Source organism: Chiloscyllium punctatum, chromosome 27, assembly GCF_047496795.1.
Source record: "Chiloscyllium punctatum isolate Juve2018m chromosome 27, sChiPun1.3, whole genome shotgun sequence".
NCBI lineage: Eukaryota > Metazoa > Chordata > Chondrichthyes > Orectolobiformes > Hemiscylliidae > Chiloscyllium > Chiloscyllium punctatum.
Genome location: NC_092765.1, coordinates 17305101 through 17324441, shown reverse-complemented (window position 1 = coordinate 17324441; position 19341 = coordinate 17305101). Strand labels below are relative to the sequence as shown.

At 39.7% G+C, this 19341-nt stretch overlaps 1 protein-coding gene across 4 annotated transcripts in view; it reads right to left on the bottom strand.

Annotated features, from left to right (window-relative positions):
• rps6ka1 (ribosomal protein S6 kinase a, polypeptide 1) overlaps nt 1-6684 on the bottom strand; it is a 209648-nt gene extending 202964 nt beyond the window's left edge. For all 4 annotated transcript variants that reach the window (XM_072548211.1, XM_072548212.1, XM_072548213.1 and 1 more), the window contains exon 1: nt 6359-6684. In XM_072548211.1, coding sequence (XP_072404312.1) covers nt 6359-6421 — 63 coding nt within the window. In that variant the 5' untranslated portion in view covers nt 6422-6684. The remainder of the gene's footprint in view (nt 1-6358) is intronic.
• Between the last annotated feature and the right edge of the window lie 12657 nt (nt 6685-19341).

Here is a 19341-nt window from a genome sequence, read left to right as displayed (position 1 = left end):
ACACGTGCTAAAGAGTTGGGTACTTGTCTCAGAGGACCAGACTGAATTAGTGTATCAGTTGGTCAGTTTTAAAGGCATTCTGGAAAGCTATGCCACCAGAACGGTCGTAATCCAAATAAAAAGGGGTTTGTAGAAATCTGACTGGTCTTAATTCTATCCTGGAACCTTAGATAGAGTTATCACTCAAGAATCAAAATCATGAAGGAGCAGTGAAAATTCCTATGTTCAAGTGATCAAATTGGAAAGACTAGGATTGAATGAGGGGCTGCATTTGTGCAGGATATGATATAAGTGGTTGATGTTAACTGTATTTTTGATGTATCGACTATTTAAAGTGAAATTTGATTTTTTATTTTAAATAAATAATGTTTCAATTATGTTAATTTTAGTTGATTTGTTAAATTAAAGGTTTAAAGAAAATGAAATCTTGCCCATTGGTTTTTGTCCTGTTGGAGTTGTGGAGATTTCTTTGTTTGAAAAGCTATCAGTCTCAAAAGATACCAGAAACTCCAACTAAATAAGAACATAGAAACATAACTAGGAGCAGGAGTTGGCAATCTGGCCCTTTGAGCTGCTCCGTCATTCAATAAGATCATGGCTGATCTTTTCATGGCCTCAGCTCCACATACCTGGCCTCTCATCGTAACCGTTAATTCCTTCATTGTTCAAAAAGATCTATCTGACTTTTAAAAACATTGACTGAACTAGTGTCAACTACTTCACTGGGTGGGGAATTCCATAGATTTACAACCCTCTAGGTGAAGAAGTTCCTTCTCAATTCAGTTCTAAATCTGTTCCCCCTAATTTTGAGGCGATGCCCTCTTGTTTCAAATGTCAGTTGGAAACATCCTGTCTATGTCTATCTTCTGTATTCCCTTTATGATTTTATATGTTTCTATAAGATTCCCCCTTCATTATCCTAAATTCCAATGAATATAATCCCAATCTACTCAGTCTCTCCTCATAAGCCAACCCCCCTCAACTCTGGAATCAACCTAGTAAACCTCTTCTGTGCCCCTTCCAGCGTCAGTACATCCTTTCTCAAGTAAGGAGACCAAAACTCCAGGTGTGGCCTCACCAGAACCTTATACAGCTGCAACATGACCTCCCTGCTTTTAAACTCAATCCCTTCAGCAATGAAGGACAAAATTCCATTTTCCTTCCTAATTGCCTGTTGTAGCTGCAAACCAACCTTGTGATTCATGTACAAGAACACCCAGGTCCCTCTGCATAGCAACATGCTGCAACTTTTTACCATTGAAGAAGAATGAAACTTTCAGTCCCCACCATAAATTCAAATTCCTAGCCACCCATTCCAGCCCATCTTCTGGAAACAAACTAAACTATAATGTTCACAATTTTTGTGACACATTTGAACTCACATTTGGCGTCCAAGCACATCATTCTGCTTTAGTTCATTTGTTGCTCAAACCCTGATCTATTCCTTTATAATCTCTAGACTTGACTTTAATGTCCATACAATCTTAGCCAACATTCCATCTTTCAACCTGCAGAAAGTTAAACCCAAGCTCTGCCAGTCATATCCAAGTCCCTTCATGACTTGCAATGGCTCACAGCTAAACCAAGTCTCAATTTTAAAAATTCTCCTCATTTGCAAATCTCTCTCATTCTAAACACACCAGTTCCAGATTAGTGTCTTAATGTCTAGTCTTAAGGCAGAATCTGTTATACTGTAACACTATGTTTTCAGTTTCCTTCCCTCTGAATCACAAGGTCCAGGTTGTGAGCCAGGACTTGAATAGAACAATCAAGATGGACACAAGTGCAGGAGAAATGGACTTTTGCATTGTCAGATGTGCTATCCTTCAGATCAGATATTATTCTAATGCCTCATCTGTGTGTTTGGGTGGATGTAAAAGACCTATAGTGTTTCTGGCTAATATCTATCCCTCAATCAACATCAAACAGATCAACATTCTAACGTCAAAATATATTGTCATTCCTTCAGTGTTGCTAGGTCAAAATCTTGGAACACCTGCCCTAACAGCATTGTGGTAACAATCCAAATGGATTGCTGCAGTTCACAAAGGCAGCTCACACCAATTTCTCAGAGGTAGCTAGTGATAGGGAATATATTTTGGTCCAGTCAGTGTGCCCAAATTCCACAAATGAATTCAAAAAAAAATTTGTAATAGTGGAAATAATCTGAATTAGTATTGTGCGGATGCATTGTAGGCAACTCATCTTGTGGTCAATTATGATAACAAAGTTGTGCACAAAATGTTCATCTCAAATATTTACCAGAAAGAGGAATGGAACCAGTAATTAGGAAATTGAGTTTGTGGCAAAGACCAAAGCCAATGATTTTAGTCCTCCCATTGTTAAATTGGAGGACATTCCTGCTCAACTTGCTCTGGAATCTGGACAAGCAATCTAACAATTTAGGGAGATAGTAGTGAACTGAATATTGTTAATGATCAAATAAAACTAATTTGTATTTTTTGGACAATATTGCCCAAAGGGCAGAACATAGATTTCAAATGGGAGGAAATTGAAAGATACTGCACATTAGTGAAAAGAAAAGCTGTTGTAAATGATAATCTATATACAACTAAATAGGTAAGAATGAACCAAGAGTGAGAAGTCCCACTGAACTCGATGGTTGTGCAGTGACATTCAAGGATCATGTGATGAACAATGTGAAAGGCTGCAGGGAGTTCACAGAAGAAAAATAAAGGATAGTTTTTTTAACAGGTTGCATAATATGTTACTGATACCTTTGATAAGAGCAGTTTTGTTACCATGTCAGGGGTGGAAGCTTTACTGGGTGGATTCAACTTGGAGTTCTGGAGAAGAAACTTTCAGTTTTGGGAAATTACAACACATTCAATGAATTAAGAAAGGGACAGGAGATTGGTTTTTTTTGTTTATGGGATTTGGGCATTACCAGCTCAGCTAACATGCATTGTCCATTCCTGAGTTAGTATTGAGAAACCATTGGTCTTCTTAAACTTCTGCAGTTAATTTGCTATATGTAGATCCACACTAACATTGGGGATGGGAGTGTTGCAGGAGTGAAGGAATAGCAACATATACTTCCAAGTCAGGATTGAGAGTGACTTGGAGGAGAACTTGCAGGTGGTAATTATCCCATGTATCTGCTGCCTTGCTCTTCTGTATGTTTGTAGCCATGGGTTTGGAGGGTTCTGTCCATGTAACATTTATGAATTTCTACAGTGGTACCTGTTAGATGGGGCACACTGCTTTCATGGTGCATTGGTGAATGTTTGTGGATGTGGTTTAAGTGGGCTGCTGGGTCCTGAATGATGTCTAGCTTCTACAGTGCTGGAGCTGAACTAATTCGAGAACTTGGCAGTATTCCATTCAGACCCTTGACTTGTGCTTTTTGTCTGGTTTTGGGGATTCAGGAGGTGGGTTACTCACTGCAGATTCCTAACTTCTAACCTGGTCTTGTAGTCACTGTATTTATTTGCATATTTCAATTCAACTTCGGGACAATGGTAACCTCCATGGGAGTTTAAGTGATTTAAATGATATTGAGTGCCATGGGCTGACAGTTAAACTCACTCTTGCTCGGTATAGTCATTCCCTGGCATTTGTTCAATGTGAATTTCACTTGCCACTATCAGCTCAAACCTGGATCTTATCCAGATCTTCCTGCTATTGAACGTGGACTGCTGCATTCTCCAAAGAAGATTCTCACTTCTGATCTTATGATAAAGAGGTCATTGATGAAGCAGCTGAAGACAGTTTGGCCTAAGACATTACAGGACCATGAGGCATAGGAGTGGAAATAAAGCCATTCGGCCCATCAAGTTATCATCTTCCTTTGCCTCAGGTATGACTCCAACCAATGGAGAGATTCTCCCTGATTCACACTAACATCAGTTTTACTGGGGGTCCTTGATGCTGCATTTAGTCAAATGCAACCTTGATGTCAATGGCACTCACTCACTTCACATCTGGAATTCAGTTATTTTGTCCTTGTTGAACCAAGGCTGTTGTGAAGTCAAGAGCTGAGTGGCCCTGGCGGAACCCAAGCTAAGCATCTAAAAGCTAAAGAAGTGCAACTTGAAGAAACTGTTGATGATCTTTTACATCACTTTGCTGATAAACAACAGAAAAATTGTGAGAACATAACTAGTTTGATTGGATTGGTCCGGCTTTGAGTGGACAAGATGGATCTGGGCAATTTTCCACATTATCAGGTAGATACCAGTGTTGTGGCTGTCCGAGAACCATCTGCCTTGGTGCAGCACATATCTTTAACACTATTGCTAGCATATTTGTCAGGGCCTATGCAGTGTACAATACCTTCAACAGTTCTTGATATAAAACTGAATTGCTGGAGGCTGAGATGGATCACTTTTAACTAAGGACTGTTGCAGAGGCTTCAGCCTTATCTTTTGTACTGATGTGCTACACTCCTCCACAGATGATGGGGATATTTCTGGAGCTCCCTCCACTGAGGTGTTTAATTGCCCACTGCCATTAACGACAGGATGTGGCAGAATTGCAAAGATTAGATCTGATCCATCGGTTGGAATTGCTTAACTCTATTGTTTGCACTTTGACTCCAAATAATCCCGTTATGTAGCTTCACCAGGTTGACATTTCATTTTTAGGTACATCTGGCACTGCTCCTTCCATGTCCTCATGTACTCTTCATTGAACCAGGGTTGATCCCCTTGCTTAATAGTAATGGTAGAGTGGAGGATTTGCCAAATTATAAGACTGTACTTGTGTTCGAGTACAACTCTGCTGATGATGATGGCCTGCAGCAGTCTTGAATTGAGTTGGTAGAGTGCAAGGACTCTGAATTCAAAAATTGTGTTTTTGAGGAGAATTGAAGGCTTATCAGGCAGAACTTGTTTTGCAGTTATGCATCTTCATTTGTACCTGAACATTTCAACTGGATAGTTCATACTCTTGAATCAAGAGCTCATCCAGAATAGTAGGTGATCAATCAATACCAAAACAAGAACTATTTATTGCAACAAATTCCAGAGAATTTAATGGATTAGATTTCCAATGGAATTGCAGATGACTTTCTCTCCCACTGATTCCCATTAAAGTATCTTAAACAACCAGTTGTTTTCACGAATTTCTGTAGCATGTTGCTTAATATACATGTTCAATTGTCAAATGTTTCTGCCAGTTTTAAGACTTGATTTTTTTCTAATAAAATGTTAATGAAGTAATAGATTAGCAAACATAAAACCTTAATTTTACTACAAGTTTGCGCAAATCTGATTTATAAGTGAACTGTAATGTTTTATCCATCAAGTTTATCCATCAAGCTTTTATAATACAGCCCCAGATCCAATTTCCTATTTCAGGAAATGTTTCAATTTCAGTGTATTTCTTTCTACTTTCTTTCAGTATCCCATTGTTCATCTTCTAAGTTCTGCTTCTCAACTACAGAGGGATGCAATAAAATTATTCTAGAGCACTATCTAGCAGCTCCACTGTAGACGCACTCCTTCTCTTTCTGCCCACTGTATTTACAATTACTTTTCACCACTATCCCAATCTCAGGTTTTCTATCTACGTTAGAAAGGCTTCTGACTCCACAAAGCATTTGGCAAATCATCATTTTGGTTAGAAAGGAAAGATTATGGAAGAGGAATCCGTTTGGTAGCTGCGATGCAAGATCATATATGTATTAAATAAAGTATTCAGAATGTCATTCTGGCCATAGTCCTTTTGAAGTCACTTTCATCACCAGCTGCTGTTGCAATATGCGGCACAATTCATTTCACTATTTTGCAAATAAAAACAGTCCTGGCAAAAAATGTTCATAAAGGTGACTTTCTTTTCAAGAGGTATATTCATTATTGCATTAATTAATATTTTTGAAGTTAGCAGAATCCAAAGTCGGACGGTAGACACTACACACAATCACTGAACAAAGACGACGCGGTGACACAAAGCACGCAACTGCCAAGCACGAATATTTTTTTCCCAAAAAAGTCATAACTGTAACCACAATGTGGCAATATAACCAACATTTGCAATGCCTAAGGTAACTGAATTGTTCTCCTGCGGGCTCAATCCTCTGCAGATACTGTTTCGATAAATTTCAACGGCGCCCCAAACAGCAATTTTGCTATATTTGACAATGATTTTAGTACACTACACCGCCCTCGATTGGAAAGTGTGAGCGATCGGAGAAGCCCACCTTAGACCTTTCAACTTCAGAGGAATTTCCCCAAGCAGAGATCACTCGCAGTTGAGCTTCTCAGGTCAGTTCACTTTATCCCAAACAGCAAGAGCTGATTTAACAGCATAGCTTTCCCCGATGAATGGACATTTCCCTCTCGGCAGAGTTGATCCCCCCCTCTCTCGTCTGGTTATGCCTTGTTGAAATATTTACCTCGGTCTCTAGGTGAACCAGGTCCACTTTGGGCCAAGGACCAGCTAACTGTGCCAAAGGCATCCTGCAACCGACTGAGGAAACGGGACGAGAGGCAAATCCCTGTCAGGCTGGATGTTTCCGGAGAGAGTTGCCCGCTGTCGCTGAGCTCTACCCTGGTCAGTGAGAGATCCCTGCACACAGTAGTGGCTGGTTTCTGATTACTTTATACTGCTGGCTGAAGTGACCCCAAGACTCCACTCTGTCTTCCCCTTTTCCCTTCCCTTTGCGCGGGTCCCGATCGTTAACTGCTGCTCAGCTCGAGCTCTCTCGCGCCTGCCACACACCACCCGCGCGCGCTTGCGTCATCACGCCGGGCGACGTCCATACGTTTCGCAATAGCATGGCGGGAAATGGCGGGGCATGGTCGAGGTTCTCATGGCAATTTGGAAAAAGGTGAGGCAACGTCGATGGACACCGTGCGTGTTGGAAGAGTCCTCCTCAGTGTTACACCCACAAAGTGTTACACCTTGGAAGGACACCAATGGGCGCGTCATATTAGTGCGGATTCTGCAACTATTTTCAGGTAATCCGCTCAGGACGTGTGGGAGGAAAGCAGAAAATTGGCAGTAGGCACTGATGTTCATTTCAAGAGCAAGTACAGATCTGAGGGGCCGAATGGTCTCCTCATGTGCTGTAACACTTTTGTGATTCACTGCCTCGCTCTTCTTTTTAGTAGACAGGCAGGAAACTAGAAGAACACAACAAGCCAGGCAGCATTAGGAGGTGGAGAAGGCGACGTTTCAGGTGTAATCCTTCTTCAGGTCTCGCCTCCTGATGCTGCTTGACTTGCTGTGTTCTTCCAGCCTCCTGCCTGTCTATTTTGGATTGCAGTATCTGCAGGGTTTTTTTTGTATCGCTCCTTCTTTATGTCCAAATGTGGAATTTTTTAAAAATTCTATGTTGAGATTTTAACCTGAAAAAAATTATTCTTATTTACTCGCTGGCTTTGTGGCCAATTATTTGAAATCTATGACCTCTGGTTCTTGCCTTACTGCCGAAGGAAGTATTATTTTTCTATACTTGCTCCATTTTAAAAACAGTAACAACTTGTGCAAATAATGCATCCAATGTAATTAGTCCACAGGAGTATTATAAAACAATGATTGACTCAAGTTTATAGAGGGCAAAGTGTGGGAGTTTAGCATGGACTGCATTGCAAGACTTGAATCTAGAAGTAAGTAGATATGAACAAGGGTTTCAGAAACAGATCAGCTAAGATAAACTTATGTAATGTTACAGAATTAGAGATAAGCAGTTTTAGAGATCGTATGAATATGAGATTAGAAGTATGCCTCAGGATTGAATATGACAGTGAGATTAGAAACAGGCTGGCTTATTCTCAGACAGTTGCCAGCAAATCAGAAGTAGTAGTTAAGAAACAGTTGGAGCAGGGACCAAAAACAAAAGCTTCAGTCTACCCAGTGTTTGATTGGAGAACCTTTCTGCTCATCTAGTACAGGGGGTTGATGTAGATAAATGGGCAATTTAACTGGAGTGGAAAAGTCAAGACAGTTGGTAATGAGGTAGAACTGGGTGTCATCAAAACAATGCCAGCATTGATAATGACAGCGTTGATGCAAGTTAAGTGGGAGACAAGCAGAGGGTTGTGGAGGGTGGCAGAGCTAACTGAGCAGAAGTCATTGCTAGTGACTCTCTGGCTACAGTTAGACAAGAGTGTACCCAGGTAGAAGCAGTAACAGTTATTTTCTAATCAATCTGGGCAAATATGTTGTTACACACCTCTAGAGCAGATGGGTCTCAAACCCAGGCCTCCAGGATCAAAGGTATGGACACTGTCACTGTGCCACAAGACCCCAACCCCAGCTGGTTGACATTAGAGCAGGATGGTGTGTGATTGATCATGTAAAAGGCTGCAAACAGGATGAGAAGGGAAATCGTACCTTTGTTGCAATCATGTAGAACGTCATTTATGATTTTGATAAGATCTGTTAGGTACTGCTGCATTGCAGAAACCTTAATGCAGGGATTGAAACATAAGAGTTCTAAAAAAGATTTTTGAGGCCAAAATACGTTTTAAGAATTTTGAAGCGAAACAACAGATCGGAAAAGACATGGTCATTTGCGACGGCAGTAGGATCAAGGTTTAATCTTTTAAAGTAAAAAGACACTAATTCAGTTTAGGATACCTGGTCTGCATGGATGAGTTGGGCTGAAGGGCCTGTTTCCATGCTTTATACCTCTATGGCTAAAAGGTCGCCATAGTCTTACCAGACCTTAGAACTGCTTTCTCGTTTGACAGAGACAACTGTTGGTGGTTTAACCTGAGGATCACCACACCTTGAGCAAGGGGAGAGATGGAGAGGAGAATCCTTCATGGTAGCCTCAAGGCGACATGTAATGACAGCAGATTTAAAGAATAGAGGACCTGAAGATATAACTATTTACAATATTACCTAACATGGACGTGGAGGTGATATCAGGAATGGGAGTAAGAGATCAATTCTAGTTTTTCCAGTAATAAGATAACGTATGCAATGTTTAGAAAACAGTTTATTTCTTTCTACATGCCATGGCATATAGTGCTTCAATTGAGCATTTGATTTTGATTTCTGTGTATACTATATTAAATAGTAGCACAGGGATTGCAAGCAAAAGTCTTAGAGTCCTTATTTACGGTTTTTCATAACATAAGGATATATAAGACCATGCTATTCAATATTTTAACATGTTAGATGGCAGTCCGCGGTGGAGGCACAGGGAGATCAAGCCCAGTGTGGGAGAAAGATTGAGCCCACGTGAGGAAAGCCCAGCACAGAGTGACTGCATGTCCATGGCTAACAAAGGATTGTAATTTGGAACTTTTAACTTTATTTCTTATTTACTGCTTTATTTTTCTACTTTTTCCCTAAGATTTTGTACCTGTGGAACCTTATACCTAAGATGGTGCCCTGAATGGTGACATCATAAAATTTTCACTGTGCTCCTGTATCCCTATACTTGCATACACATGACAATAAAACTTTATAAATAAAACCTGTTATTTCCAATGAAAGAGAGGAAACAAAAAAAATCATAATTTACTAACATTCTGGTATTGGTGAGAAAGGACCACGCAGTGTGTCGATAAGAAAAGCTGACGTACATTGTGACTAATGCCACTGCAGTCTCGTGCTGCATGTATCCTGCAGCATTCTAGCTGAAGGAGGTGCTGACTTCATCAGTAGTTCAACTGACAGAGAACCACCTTGAGGCAATTTCTTCATTGCACCGCAGGAAGTACAACTGCTGCATCAATATATAAGTTTCAGCCTATGGCAGAGAGCATTTCCCTATAATGGAAATTGCTGCTAGCTACCAAATGTTTCTGGTTCCTAAAGCCAATTTACCCAGTAAGACTAGTAATGCTGTCCTGACAGTGCATATTCCCAGCTACTGCAAATTTTGAACAGTTGCCTCAGAGTTGTTCTTGTGTTGCTGCTGATGCTAAGGAATCCACTCTGTTGCATAAACAGGAATACTTACCACTTGGAGTTAAGCCAATCTGAAGTTAAAATGGTTCTGATTGTATAAGCTTGTCCATTAATTTCAAATTTGGTTCACTTAGCCTGTTTATTTCCCCTTCTCTTCAAATATTTGTTCCATTCTCCAGCAATCCTTGGCCTCAATGAACGCACAAATCCATTAAAAATGTAACAAATAAGTTCAGTGCCTTGCCTGTACTATTCAATGTATTTACTCTGAACGTTACTTCCTTAGTACACCATTCAATTAATGACATTTTAAAAAATAGACTAAACAGTGGGAGCTGTTTGTGTCTCTCAGTAGTCTATGCTATAGCCATATATTGATCAAGTGAAATACTGTATACAATGTGATTAATGCCTGTTATTTATAATTGCCATCATTATATCCAGTAGAAAATATTCCAAAAATAATTCAGAAAATATATTTTTGTTGGTATTAATGTACTAATTTTACAGAAATAGATAATAGATTGTATATTGATATTTGTAATTTTAAAAATTACATCAAAAATCATTACATAATTTTCCAATTGTAAGAGGCTGCAGGATATTTGAACAGAAAGGATAGCTTACAATTTGAACCTGGATGATTCTAATGCATGCCAGTCTGCCTACTTCAGACTGCTGACCAGGAAAAAAAATTCTATAAACCATTAGCACTTTGTAACTGCTATTTTCCTCTAGGCTTCCTGCCAGTGACCTTACAATGTCCCTCCAAAGTTACAGTAAGCAATGAGATTTCAACACTGAAAGATAAAAGAATAATGCTAAACAAATAACCATTAACTAACTGTGTTAAATGTCCTCTAGCCTGTATGTAATGTTAAGAAAATGGTTTATTTATATCTGTGCCTTGGTGTGCACATCTGAAATGCAGCAACTGGATTTTATGTATGTTGTCTACACTGTATTAAAAAGTAACACAAAGATTATGAGCAAAGATCTGTTCAAGTCCTCATTAACAGTTTTCAAATTATGAAGAATTATGAGCAACTTCAAGAGGTTGAAAAAAGAAATTTGCTATATTAGGGAATAATTTATTTCGGAGAAGTTGTAAGAGTAGTCTGGAGTGAAAGAGGTGAAAAATAGGACAGTCACAAATTAAAATCAGTTGTCTTTGTTTAATTTTATTCATTTATTATATATTCATTAGACTGCACTTTGTGTCCATTGCAACTCCATTAGCCTGTCATATGTACGGTATACATAATGAAACCTTTGAGAAATCTAATTGTTTGTGATTGCAAAAGTGCTATTTTGCTGCAGGTGAAAAATACCTCTTCAGGTTCATTCTTTCATCCCTTCCTCGTTCCCTCGTTACCTTGACAACCTGCTATCTGTAACAAAGAGGGAAAATAGAAAATGCATTTGATATTTTGAACATTATTCTTTTTCCCCATCTCATCCCTCATTTCAATAAGCAGAAAAAAAATCATAAGGGTAAAATGCATGTTATATTTACTTTGTACTTGGCTTCCTATTTGACTGTACCCAGTCAAACACCTGCAGCAATGACTACTCATTATGGCCCCATACCATTATCTCTTGAGTGCCTGAAGGATCTCACTGTGGTGTAGTTCTCTTTTGATTCTGCATGATGGCTTATCAACTTTCATTTGTATATTGATGTTGTCCAACTCTCACTTTCGAATCTCTCTCAACCATTCCAATTTCTCTGTTAGTCTGCTTGACAAGCATCCAGTATGAAATAAGCAACCATTTTGCCTGGTGTTAAATATTAGCATGATGGAAGGCAGCATCTTTATCATCTTCACATTCACCTCCCATCACAAATTTTGTATCATTGCTATTGATTCCAACTATAAACTCAAACTCAGCCAGACAGTATGCTGTCTCAACACCCCCTTTGAAGCTAAACCAGATCTGTCCAAATATTCTCTCCATCACAATTTCAATTATTCCAATCTTCTCCATAGATTTCCCCATGTTCCTATTTTAAAAAGTGGGCATATTAAGCTTCTAAGTATGACCCCTCCTGAAGCTCTTGATATCAGGCAGCTAGTCCCTCCCACTAGACACTTTTCAATATCCAGTAGGAGATCCTGCCCTGATGCAAGATTTAATATGAATAGTAACTTGATACTTCAGAACTTGAATATTGCTACAAAAAAAATGGCAGGCAGTTGAAGCTCTACATGGAAACACAGAAGACAGCAGTGTGTGGGCCATTCAGCTCTTTGAGCCTGCTCTGCAATTCAATGTGATCACAGCTGATCATCAGTGTCACATTCCCACTTTCTTCCAATACATTTTGATTCCTTTGGTTCTATGAACTATATCTAACTCCTTCTTGAAAATATCCAGTGTTTTGGCATCAACCATTTGCTGTGACAGATAATTCCACAGGCCTTGGTGAAGAAATTGTCCCTCATCTCAGTCCGAAATGACTGACTGACTATGCTTAGACTGTTACCCATGGCCTGAACTCTCCAGTCATCAGGAACACCCTTTCTGTATTTATCCTGTCTCGTCCTGTTAGAATTTTATTAGTTTCTATTATATACTCCCTCATTCTTCTAAGTTCCAGTGAATATCGTCCAAACCAATCCAGTTCTCTTCATATGTCAGTTCTTTCATCCCAGAAATCAGTTTGGTGAACCTTCATTGCACTCTCTTTATAGCCCAAACAACCTTCCTCAGACTGGAGGCCTGTGAATAGTGGAGTGCCACAAGGACCGGTGCTGGGTCCACTACTTTTTGTCATTTATATAAATGATTTGGATGTGAACATAAGAGGTATAGTTAGTAAGTTTGCAGATGACACCAACATTGGAGGTGTAGAGGACAGCAAAGAAGGTTACGTCAGATTACAACGGGATCTTGATGAGATGGGCCAAGGTGCTGAGAAGTGGCAGATGGAGTTTAATTTAGATAAATGTGAGGTGCTGCATTTTGGGAAAGCAAATCAGAGCAGGACCTGTACACCAAATGGTAAGGTCCCAGGGAGTGTTGCTGAACAAAGAGACCTTGGAGTGCAGGTCCATAGCTCCTTGAAAGTAGAGTCACAGGTAGATGGGATAATGAAGAAGGCATTTGGTATGCTTTCCTTTATTGGTCAGAGTATTGAGTACAGGAGTTGGGAAATCATGTTGCGGCTGTACAGGACATTGGTGAAGCCACTTTTGGAATATTGCGTGTAATTCTGATCTCCTTCCTACTGGAAGGATGTTGTGAAACCTGAAAGGGTTCAGAAAAAGATATACAAGGATGTTGTCAGGGTTGGAGGATTTGAGCTGTAGGGAGAGGTTGAATAGGCTAGGGCTATTTTCCCTGGAGCATTAGAGGCTGAGGGGTGACCTTATAGAAGTTTATAAAATCATGAGGGGAATGGATAGGATAAATAGACAAAATCTCTTCCCTGGGGGTCAGGGAGTCAGAACTAGATGGCATAGGTTTGGGGTGAGAGGGGAAAGATATAAAAGAGACCTAAGGGGCAACGTTTTCACGCAGAGGGTGGTACATGGATGGAATGAGCTGCCAGAGGAAGTGATGGAGGCTAGTACAATTGCAACATTTAAAAGGCATCTGGATGGGTAAATGAATAGGAAAAGTTTGGAGGGATATGGGCCAGGTGCTGGCAGGTGGTACTAGATTGGGTTGGGATATCTGGTTGGCATGGACGAGTTGGACTGAAGGATCTGTACATCTCTATGACTCTGAGATAAGGAGAGAAAAACATCACACAATACTCCATGTGTGATCTCACCAAGGCCCAGTTTAACTGCAGCAAGACATCCCTGCTCCTGCAGTTGAATCCTTTCGCTTTGAAGGCCAACATACCATTTGCTTTCTTCACCACCTGCTACATCTGCATACTTATTTTCAGTGACTGGTGTACCAGGAGACCTAGGTCTCATCGAAGCTCATCTTTTCCAATTTATCACCATTCAAACTATAATCTGCCTTCCTGTTTTTTGCAACCAAATTGGATAATTTCACACTTTATTCATGCACTATTATAGCTGGCATGCATTTGTCTTATCACTCAACTTGTCCAAATCATACTGAAGCATTTCTGCAAACTCCTCTCATTTCACCCTCCCAATCATCCAGCTTTGTGTTATTTGTGAAAATGGAGCTATTGCATTTATTTCCCTCATCTAAATCATTAATATATATTGTGATTACCTAGGGTTCAAACATTGATCTCATGAGTACCCCACTAGTTATTGTCTGCCCCTTGGAAAAAGACTTGTTTATTCCTACTCTTTGCTTCCTGTCTGCCAACAGTTCTCTAATCAAATTCGTGCACTACCCCAATTACATGCACTTTAATTTTATGTTAATCTCCTATGTGGGAGTTGGTTTCGCTCAGTTGGCTGGATTGTTAGTTTGCAGAGCAGTGTGACACCAACAGTGTGGGTTCAATTCCCATCACCGGTTTGAGGTTACCATGAAGGACTCTCCTCAGCCTCTCTTCCCTCACCTGAGAACTGGTGCCCTCAGGTTAAATCAGCACCAGTCACCTCTCTCTAATAAGAGAGCAGCCTATGGTCTGGTAAGACTATGGCAACACAATACAATCTCTTATGTAGGATCATATCAAAAGCCTTCTGAAAGTCCAAGTAAACCACATCCACTGATTCCCCCTTCTCAACTCTACTAGTTACACCCTCAAAATTACATTGTCAAGCATGATTTTCCTTTTGTAAGTCCGTGCTGGCTCTATCTGATCCTGTGACTGTTTTTCAAGTTTTCTCCTATTGTATCTTAGCAAGCTTTGAGAAGATTTGTAGCTCAGGTTGAAGGTCTGGAAATAGGTTTGCTCACTGAGCTGGAAGGTTCATTTTCAGACATTTCGTCACCGTACTAGGTAACCTCTTCAGTGAGCCTCCAAACAAAGCACTGCTGGACTTTCCTGCTTTCTATTTATATGTTTGGGTTTGCTTGGGAAACCCAAACATATAAATAGAAAGCAGGAAACACCACCAGTGCTTCATTTGGAGGCTCAATGAAGATGTTACTTAGTATGGTGACAAAACATGTGAAAATGAACCTCCCAGCTCAGCGAGCAAACCTACAGCCTATTAAATCTTTTATAATGTGCACAAGTATTACCCCTGCTGCTGATGTTAAGGTAACCTGTCTATAACTCTCCGCTTTCTATCTACCTCATTTTTAAATAGTGAGGTTACCTTAGCTACCCTCCAAACCAAAGAGACTGATCTGGAGTCTATAAAATCTTAAAAGACGACCACCAATGCACCCACTATTTCTAGGGCTACCTCCTGAGTACTCTGGAATGCAGACTATTGAATTTTGGAGATTTCTCAGCCTTTAATCCCATCAATTTCCCCAATACCGTTTCCCTACTAATCTTGATTTCCTCCGTCTCACTAGATCCTCTTCCCCAACATTTTTGGAACATTATTTGTATAGTCCTTTGTGAAGACAGAACCAAAATATGTATTTAATTGGTCTGTCTTCTCTTTGTTCCCCATTATAACGTTCCCTGTTTCAGACAGTAAGGAACCAATATATGTCTTCGCTAATCTTTTTCTCTTCACACACTTAAAGAAGCTATTACAATCAACTTGTATGTCCTCCACAACATTTCTTTCATACTCTATTTTCTCCCTTTCAATCAATCCCTTTGTCTCACTTAGCTGAAATCCAAACTGCTTTTGATCCTCAGATCTGCTGCTCTTTTGCCAAATTATAACCCCCTTCTTTGGATCTAATACTGTCCTTAATTTCCCATGTTAGCCACAGTTGGCCACCTTTCCCATTTTCATTTGTGCCAATCAGGAAAGAGCAATATTGCAGTTCCTCCATGTGTTTTTTAAATGTTCATATTAACTATTCTCCATCATTCCTTTCAATAATTTAAGATTATCAGATGGGCTCGCAGTTTGGTTCACTTAACACCTGCTGGAAGCTACATACATTCATAAGCAAGGCCTAGTCCTTTGCAAACAGAATATGTCCACACATTGGGCATTTTCAACTAAAGGAATACCTGAAGGACTACTATCCCTAGCTGCATTCACTATGGCACTACCTTGACTAATCAGAGCTAACATTCACAATAGACTTGATTTCCACTCTTAGGTCATGAATGCAATTGAGACAGTTCCTGACGATTCAAGCTCAACTCCAGAGAAAGGGGACCAACAGTTGATGCTTCTGGAGTGGCTGGGAATCAGGCTGGAATAATCCCAGAATATGTGCAGAGGCAGGCTGAATGGGCAAGTAAGTCTCCCATCCGCCCCCATAGATCTTTATATCCTCCTTACCAATCTATGCTTCTCTGCAGATCACACGCAGCTCCTCATACCCTTCATGCGAACCTATACCCACACCCACCCAATGAGCCCTTATACTACCAATGCCAACCTAACCCCACTACCCTTGTCCTTACACCTACAATGCCAACTCTCCCAGCATCCACCATAGATGGACCTCAAAACTAAATTCAGTTGAAATCACATGTCTATTTACAGCTTTGTGTTTTAAAATTGCTCTCATTTATATGAAAGAAACACTATATTTAACTTCATTCAACTACACGATACTTTACAAGCACAAACATTTCATTCAAGTGCATCATTCCTTCAAAAAACAAACAATGGAATTCTTCAGAGCCTTTAACCACTCAGAGTTGTCAGTCAAATCACGATAATGAGATAACAATGACTTCTTCAGAAGGTGTTCTGGAACCATATCCAAACGGGTAATTTACCTCTCCAAAAGGACACCCCAGAAATCCAAGACAATTCACAAGATTTTGTGGGATGGTGGAAAGTTGTAAAATCAGTCACATGGCAATTGTCAGCCTTTAGCTTATCTCAGCAAACTAGAATGAAATAGCAAGCGGTTATGCCATTTCACATACCTGACAGCTTTCAAAAATATTTAAAGGGCAGGACATTTAAATACCTTGACACTTCTGACAGTTTCCTTTTACACCGTTTATAGGTCTTTTTGTAAATATCTTTCAATAGTCTGTTGACAGTTTCAATGAATGTAACAAGTTAAAGAGATAATGCATTTTTATGCACGTTTAATAGCTCTAAAAGATACTTAACCTCTTCAGCAGGTGTTTTGGGACTGTATCCAAATTGGTACCTTATCCCTCCAAATGGGCACCCCAGCAAAGTAAAACAGATCCTCACAATTTTAGAGGAAAATGCCAGGGAAACTAAGAATTCTTTCATTAAGGAGCTTATAACAGGATACTTAGAAAATCTCAATCTGATCAGGCAAATTCAGCATGATTTTGGGAAAGTGATATCATGTTTAGCTAATATAATTGACTTGTTGAAGGAACTATTTATCTTGATGAAAGGATATGCAGTACTTAGACTTCCAGAAGGCATTTGACAGGGTGCTATAGCAAAAGGATTGGGTAATCTACCAATAAATAAAGAAGAGGCATAACTATGTCACTTTTGGGCTACTTTGATGTGGAGGAGCCTGTGTTGGACTGGGATGGACAAAGTTAAAAATCACACAACACCAGGTTATCGTGTTTTGCAGTTGTGTTCCTTCATCAGGTAGCTAACTCCTTCATTACCTGATGAAGGAGCAGTGCTCCGAAAGCTAATGCTTCCAAATAGACCTGTTGAACTATAACCTCGTGTTGAGTGATTTTTAACTTTTGGGTTGGCAATCTGTAATTAATGGAATGTCACAGAGAAGAGTGCTGCAACTTACTATTTATGATTATATTAATGATTTGGGTGAAGGAGCTGAACTTATACCTGCTAAATTCGCTGTTAGTAGAATGATAGGTCAGAAAGTAAATCGTGATGAGACAATAAAAAGCCTGCAAAGAGATATAGATTAGCTATCTGAGAAAACAAAAAAAGAGACTGATGGAATATAAGGTGGGAAAATATGAACTTCTCCACTTTGGCAGGAGAAATAGAAAATACATAATTTAAGTGATTAGAAAAGCAAGTGAACTGTTGTTTAATGCAAATGGAATGAAATATTAAAGTAGGGATGTTTGCCACAATTGTAAGGGTAGTAGTCAGATCACATCTGCAGCACTATGTACAGTTTTGGCCTCCTTATATAAAAAAGCGACATTAATGCATCAGATACATTTCAGAGAAAGTTCACCTGACTGATAATGACTGTGATGGCAGAGAAATCTTATGAGGAAAGATTAGATAGACTGGACCAGTATCCCAGAGCATTTAGTGGAATGAGAAGTGATATTGGAATTTTTTTTTACTTTGGATGCAGAAAAGTTCTCGCCTCCCCCTTTGTGGGTGAGAACTCAAAGGCATAGTTTAAAATAAAGGGTGAGTTGTGAATTTTTTTTCCCTCAGAGGGTCACGAATCTTTGGAACTCTCCCTTCCCCATGTGGTGGAGGAGAGTTATTGAATATTTTTAAGGTGAGGATAGATAACCTTGTTAGTCAAGAATTGATTGGAGGTTGTTAGGACTATGGGGTTGAGACCACAATCAGATCAGCCATCATTTTATTGATTAGTGGAGCAGGTTCAAGGGATCAAGTGACCTACTCCTGTTCATAATTCATGTGTTCATAAATTCAGACCTGCTTCTGCTAATGATTTTGATCACTAAACTCAGCCAGGAGTGGAGGCAACTGGTGATTTATATGGTCAACTGCCTCCATGATATGTGCATGCATGAAACATGACCCACCTCCATAAAATGGAAATACGTTATGTGTGTAGGGGCAGGACTTTCAATTTTTGACTTCCTCTGCCATCATTTTATAAATGCAACTCTCTATTGAACCATTCTCCCACTTTTGTATCAGTTACTTATGCTTCATGTTGTACTTTGTGACATTTTGTTGAGTTAACAGTTCTTATGGGATCTGCACTTTAGAGTACTTTGTTTCAAAACAGCTGTTTAAATATGTCTTCTTTTTTACCACCAACACAAAAAAGGACATTCAAATAATAGAAGTTATAGCAAAAGTGAAAGCTATTCAGACCATGTGCCACTGTCATCTAGCTAGTCAACTGAGTCTACCTACTCTACTTTTATTCTCACTATAAGCCATTCGGCAGAATTTTCTTTTTGAGACTAAATGAAGACGTGACTGCAAAGTGGAAGGGTCTATGAGGTTACTGACTTTTCATCACGACTGGAAGAAATTACATACCTGACAGTATTTCACCAAAAGCTTGCATGAGACAATTACATAACAACAAAATATGACCTTTTTGAGTTGAGCCCTCTTTGAGTTCAGCCCCACTTGCCTACCCTGATACCTACCTGATATCAGGCACTGGGCTGCCTCATTTGAAATGCTTATTGGCCTAGTCAGCCCTCACCCCTACCACTATAAGTGTTGAACAACCACAAGCTTGACTGTATATGATTCAGGGTTCTCATGAGCTGATCAGCATGAAGAGACTTCGTCCATAACACTGTAGCATTTCCACAAAGAAATATCTTAATTATGAAAGAAAAGTGAAATTGAAAACGTTTGTACCCAGCAGAGTTTG